General features: G+C 36.2%; 1 protein-coding gene across 2 annotated transcripts; it reads left to right on the plus strand.

Moving 5' to 3' along the window:
- Positions 1-1,212: 1,212 nt before the first annotated feature.
- LOC147850839 (ras-related protein RABH1e) lies at positions 1,213-6,748 on the plus strand. 2 transcript variants are annotated; one of them, XM_087335723.1, is made up of 7 exons: positions 1,266-1,401; positions 4,431-4,525; positions 4,643-4,713; positions 4,831-4,919; positions 4,998-5,109; positions 6,047-6,137; positions 6,303-6,748. In XM_087335723.1, coding segments are annotated over exons 1-7 (600 nt in total). In that variant the 5' UTR covers positions 1,266-1,400; the 3' UTR covers positions 6,444-6,748. The 2 variants fall into 2 exon arrangements, with proteins under 2 accessions (XP_087191848.1, XP_087191849.1); XM_087335722.1 differs by lacking the exon at positions 4,431-4,525 and having other exon boundaries at positions 1,213-1,401.
- The last annotated feature ends 223 nt before the right edge of the window (positions 6,749-6,971 follow it).

The following is a 6,971-nucleotide window of genomic DNA, read 5'->3' on the forward strand; positions in this document are numbered from 1 at the left end:
CTGGATGGATGTATAAATTTGACGGAAGTAATACAAGCTTAAGTGTGTTCTTGTTAATCTTATTGTCTTTTGTGTACTACCATCTGCGTTGTAATTATTAATCATACGTGTGTAATTACGGATCGGATATGTATTAAGCGATCCGGAGGGCAATCGGGTAGCAACAAGAGTGTTGCATATAACTTGTTGGATGAATACCAGATAATCATCCATATCCCTACCACCCTTTGGATACGTGTTCCGAATAGGACACCCTGTGTTTGCGGCTAATCCGGGCCCAGGATAAACACAAGACATAACTCACCCTCATCATTATTATGGATCTTACTTGCTATGATTACAGTATTGGGCTCATCCAATTGCTTCATAAATATATTGGCTAGTTCTTGATTAATAATGAGGTATTTCATTAATAAATACATATTAATCAATCATTAATGAAGAGCAAACTCTAGGCTATGACTACGAATTTTCTTTTCTAAATGTCTAGTGAAGTTGCAAATATATTGGCATGAACATAGCTACGTGGGCATTGTGCCGTCGAAGGAGTTGCCTTTATGTTGTCTATTCTTAAAACACCGCAAGAGTGTTTACCTTCCTTCCTATTGTGGTTTGGACAATGAAAGGTTTTTTTGTGTGCCTCATGCTTAGGTCATTCATGGCAGGGACAACAACGATTCTTAGTGTTGTCACTTGTGTTGTTTGAATACATACATGCACTACTACTACTACTACTACTACTACTACTACTACTACTACTACTACTACTACTACTACTACTACTACTACTACAGTTCGTGCGGATATATAGATGGCCCCGAACACGAGTCCGACAAAACAAAGACTTATATGTAATTGATTGACATAATGGAGAAGAAGAGGACATAGGAAGGCGATTGTGTGTGGTTAGTTTTGGTTTTGCTGGGCTCGATCCAGATCCAAACAAAACAAAACACATACACATTCACTCTCCTCTAAAGAAAGAGGAAGAGGAAGAGGAAGAAAGAGAGAGACATATCATTTCATTCCGTCTTACACTCTCTTTGTTTTTTCGCTGACATGAGACATATCATCGCAACCCAAGAGAGAGAGAGACAGAAGAAGGAGGGAGGATGATGATGATGAACTACCACTACTAATCTTTCTCTTTTTATGCTTTTCATACCAAAATAAACAGAATCCCAGACACACACGCACACGCACACACACAGAGGGACCAGGAGGAGAGAAAAGAGAGAGAGAGAGAGAGAGAGAGAGAGAGAGTTGACGATGGGTTCTTCTTCCGTGCCGACTGTCTCTCCTCTTGCTAAGTATAAACTTGTCTTCCTGGGAGATCAATCGGTCGGTAAGACTAGCATCATCACCAGATTCATGTACGACAAGTTTGACAACACTTACCAAGTATCTATTCCTTGTTCATTTCTCTCTGTCGATCTGTTCTGTTTTGCTCTTTCATCGTTGTTCATAGAGTATATCAATTAATATTTGATGGATCTCTATCTTAATCCATCAGGCTTCTGTGATTGGTTACTACATTGCATTCTGCTTAACGTTTAGGTTTTACTTTCTCTTTCTTTAGGGACTCTTGATTGATCAGTAGATTGCCTTCTGTGTAAGTCCCAGCTTTTTTATTTTCTTACTATAGATTGCTGTCTGCTTAATTGACTAGATTTTGTTTTTCGTCTGCTTTTTCCTTTCTTGGTTGATCAGTACATTGCATTGTATTTCGTACGTTAGGGTTTCTTCATTGATTATCAAATTGTACACGGTTCAATAATTTATTCATTCATTTCTGTACAGTCGAAATTATGCAGAATTTGGTCTCGCATCTATCTATATGTGGAAATGAGAATCTTTACACATCCAATGTTTATTCATTCATTGATTTCTGTATAGTCGAAATTGTGCAGAATTTGGTCTGTCATCTATCTATAGGTGGAAATGAGAAACATTACACTACTACTAATGCCATTATGTATGTCCTCCTTTTTGTCCCATTTCAGTTGCTTCTTCTCTTGGTTGTAATGTACTGGAAAAGAAGTATCCCTTCTATTTTTGCTTGCGAACTAAGGTTAAATCTAGCTAATGATGAACTGAAACTATTGTTGTGGACGACAGTTGCTTATGCTGTTGGTTTTTATGTACTGAAAATTAGTATTCCTTTTATTTTTGCATGTGAATCAAGGTTAAATCTCGTTAGTGATGAACTGGAATGATTATTCTGGACTTCAGTTGGTTATTTTCTACAAAAAAATGGGGATCCTTTTGATTCTTCTTTTGAATTGGAGCTGTTGTTCTGCCAAGAAATATTTGATGGTTTGGCACATTCCTACATTTGATTCTGTGAAAAATGTTTCATCGAAAAAGTCTGGACAGTTATAATTTTGTAGCTCAAATCACATATTCTATTCGCTTACTGATGTCAAATCTAATGAATGATGAAGTGGAACTACCATACTGGAATCCCCAAAACAGAAAAAAATCTGATTGTTTGGCATTTACCTCAATTCTGTGGAAATGTTCAGTTGAATAATTTTTGGAACATTTGTATCCAAGAATGATATCTGTAGCTTGAATGGCAATCCTGTTTACTAAACAAAAATGAACTGCCGGGTTGGCAATGAGCATACTCGTATCTTGATTTTGTTACAAAAGTTGGTTAAACCCTCTGATTGAAGAATGATTCTTGTAGCGTGAATGACACGTGTGTTTTCTAAGCCAGCTCAAATCTAACAAGTTGTGAAGTCCAAACATTATTTGAGAACCCACTCCCCCGCAACAAAGATCTGATGATTTGGCATATACCTGCCTTGAGTCTGTGAAAATTCAAAATGATAAAAAAGGATTTGCTAGGTCTAGAATGATAGGTTTGAGATTTTTTTTTGGTTTGACATTTGGTGTTTTCCAAGCAAAGTCAGATCTGTTTACAAATGAAGGGAACTGTGGAGCTACTATTCTAGATCAAGAAAGTTGATGGTTTGGCATACATCTACCTCCATTGTGTAGAAAAGATCAGTCAAAAGGGATTTGGCAGTTCCAAAGGCTTGACTTCAATAAAGGTTTTTAGGTTCAATGACACTGGTGTTTGCTAGCACGACCCAATCCAGCTATTGATCTGTCAAACAAACATTAAACATTTCCAAATCCTCAGATTTCAGAATGATTTTTGTAGCTTGAAAGTTGGATGGCATTTATGTTTGCCAGTTAAGATAGAGTCTAGCCAAGACTTGGCCATTCCAAATCCTTGTATTCAAATATAATTTTGTAACTTGAGGGACACTTTTGTTTGCTAAGCACGCCATTTCCATCCAAGCTATGAATTGGAATTACTGCTGTGGAGCCTCTCACAAGAGAGATTGCATGTGTTTGCTGTATACCTACCTTAATTACGTGAGTCAAAAAGTGCTTGACTGTTCCAAACCTCAGATACACGGCCAAACTTTTTGTAGTGTGAATATTGAGGGTTGATCTCTGAATCGAGATATTAACATAAATTTATATGTAATTGATGAAATTTAACGAGACAGGCTAGATGAATATAGATGCATATATTCTCTACAAGTCAGTTTAGATGCTGCTATATCTTTTTCTATTATGGGACGATGCTGAATGATTTCCTATTATGGGATGATGCTGAATCATATCTTATTGGGTCCAACCCTTGGCTAATAGTAGCAATAGGTATGCATATCACTTCTTTGAAGATATCATGACAGGAAGGATCTAGATATCATATGCAGCTGATTACATGCAGTTAAGTCAAATGCTTTATCTAATATAACACGATAATGTATTGATGAGGAATTTGGACCAAGCATTCATTTTTTAGATCCAGAAGACAAAGGAAGATTTGGTTAGCATAATGGTTGCTATTATTGATTTAAGATAGTCTAGGGTTTAATACGCTTATGAGGCAAATAATACACAATTGTGTGTGTATCTAGATTCATATACCAATAGTACATGTACAAGCAAATACACGACATTCATCGAATTGGTAGTCCATCAAATGTATATAAGCATTTAAGGTTGGTGTGGATTATGCAATAATGCAACAACTGACTTGTATGATGCGCTAGATTGTATGACTTGTATTTTACTGTTGAGGGATGTTAATAAGATATGGAATACTTCAGATCGATAACATCAAATAATTCATTATCAGAAAACAGACACTTGAAAACTTGTGTAAGTTGTAAATGTCCAAACTTATGGCAACATGGAAGTCTCAATGTACGAACTTTTTATAATGCATTTAGAGTCAATAGACACTTGAAAACTTGTGTAAGTTGTAAATCGACAAACTTACAACGCGAAAGTCTCAATGCATGAAGTTTGTAACACACTTTGCTTGATTTTTGGGTGAATATGATATGATATTTAGCATTATAGAAGGCATCATACTTGAACCATGTTTCCTTGGCATGTAGTGATTGTTACAAAATCATTAAGATTCTGTAAGAATTTTCATGGTGTGAGTTTTGAGCGGCATCATAGAGATATTTCATTGTTTATGTGGCATAAGGTATAGTGTTAGTCATTATATTATTCTTTTGCTATTAGTTCATTACTTGGTTGCAAATGATGATTGGAAATATAATTTATAATCTATAATAAGAGTGTAACTATTTAACTACTGCAGGCCACTATTGGTATTGACTTTCTTTCAAAGACAATGTATCTCGAAGATCGAACTGTTCGCTTGCAACTCTGGTGTGTTTTAACTTATTTTTGTTTTTTAGAAATGCTATGGTTCTTCAGAAGTTTCTTTTTGTTCAGTCCATAGACATGATTGACATATGCATGAATGATTCGAGGTTTGATGTGTAGGGATACGGCCGGACAAGAACGCTTTCGCAGCCTTATTCCTAGCTATATTCGAGATTCTTCTGTAGCTGTTATTGTTTATGATGTTGCCAGTAAGCTACATTTATTGACCACCTTATTAATTCCTTCCTTTAGAGTGATGTAATCATATTCCTGTTTTTCATTTCCAGATAGGCAATCATTTTTAAATACTGCCAGATGGGTTGAGGAGGTACGGACAGAGAGGGGAAGTGATGTCATAATTGTTCTAGTCGGAAACAAAACAGATTTGGTAGATAAGAGGTAACTTATAAATTCTCATTGCGAGAAAAATTCTAAATTCTTTCCTACTCCTATTTTTGTTCTTTGTTGTCATCATTCAAAAACCTACAGTTTAGGGGATTTACGAACATCCCAGTCAACATTGCGAGTTTTAGAAGAATTCAGATATAATCCTACATTTGTGTCACGTTCAGAACGGTGGGAGAAGAATATGAACCTCCCCAGTCAACCATAGCCTTTCATTGGATCATTTATTAGCATATATACTGGGCCCATGGAGCACCATGCATCTCAATGTGACATGTGGCATTGCAAATGCCTGTGTACATATCTGCACATTCAGCCTGTGACAATATCTTTAAAGGAGTAGATGATGCTAGTCATTTACCCCTATAAATATTTGAATTCTCAAGGTGAAACCTTCGTATTTCTCTATAAAATATAAGATTCTATTTTTTTATCGCACGTTTTCCTTCTCGATGTGGTAATGCTATTAGGTTGGGGTCTAACAAAGATGATATAGTTCAACATTCAGTAGATTGCTGAGCTGAACAAGATGCAGGTCAATCTTGGCATAGATTAGATTGATGATGAACAGACAATGTAGATATGCCATCTGGTCCTGGATCACCTTGTCCATCAGGAACATTGTTTTGCAGTCCTGGGAGAGGAATTATCATTAACCATCAATAGACTATTACATTCTTAGTGGTAGGAAGGCATCTATTAGAGTAACAAATCACAAGAAGTTGTGAAGTTTGGGAGGTGATGAGTGTGACTGAGTGCATAGTTGTGGATTTACATCATGTGTTTTACAAATTCCCAACCTGACTTGTTTGTTGATGTCTTCATTATCTCAACTTCTTCTTGAGTAACTTTAAATTACCAACTGCAGTGCATCTGTTAGAATGGTGTTATCTCAATGTGATATTGATAGAAAAAATACATGTGCATGCAGGCAAGTCTCCATAGAAGAGGGTGACGCAAAATCTAGAGAATTTGGAGTCATGTTCATTGAAACCAGTGCAAAGGCAGGGTTTAACATCAAGGTATGCATCTGCACCTTACGTAAATGTGCATGTCATCATTTGGTCTTTTATTTGGTATGAGTCTTTCTCCATCTTGGTATACTGTTAACCCTTCTAAAAATGGCATGCAATCACATGATCTATTTTGGTATCAATCATTCTCTTTTTTCTTACACTTGTATGTAGGCGTTGTTTCGTAAAATAGCTGCAGCTTTACCTGGGATGGAATCCCTCTCAACGAAACAAGAAGATATGGTGGATGTGAATCTCAAGTCTACAGCTGCTCACCTAAAGTCTGATAGCAAGCAAGGTGGATGTTCTTGCTAGGTCTGTCCACATTAATTCATGAATACACACTACTGAGAAGTTATGTGATGTCTCTCTGCCTATCTGTGAATGTCAGAATTCCATATTTAATTTTGGCTTCCATTAGAATAGTGTGAATCGGCGATCTTAAGACTCCGGTGGTCCTACTGATTAAATATGCACATCGGAAGTCATTGCATGTATTTCTGTTCTTTTTTCTTCTTTTTATGAAGTTGGAATAGCATGTTGAGCTATATTTACTTGGATTTTGGAAATTAAAACTGCGATTATTTGTTATACATCTTTAAAAAAAGAACCATTCCTTCCTAATTGCGTTTCCCTCACGTTATTAGCTTACATTGAAAAGATTGGATTATGGTAGCGTGCGATTTGTTCTGAAATGTGCACACTATGCAGCAGCTGTTTGGGTTTTCTGATGCAGATTTTCACATTACCTTGTTAACTGGATATGAAAATCAAGATTTATTTCAAGTTATTGATAATTTGGACGAAGAGGAATATTTTAATATAAACAACCACATGGGAAAT

Source organism: Azolla caroliniana, unplaced genomic scaffold (assembly GCF_043228905.1).
Source record: "Azolla caroliniana isolate FFs.n. ecotype wild unplaced genomic scaffold, voAzoCaro1.0.p SCAF_20, whole genome shotgun sequence".
NCBI lineage: Eukaryota > Viridiplantae > Streptophyta > Polypodiopsida > Salviniales > Salviniaceae > Azolla > Azolla caroliniana.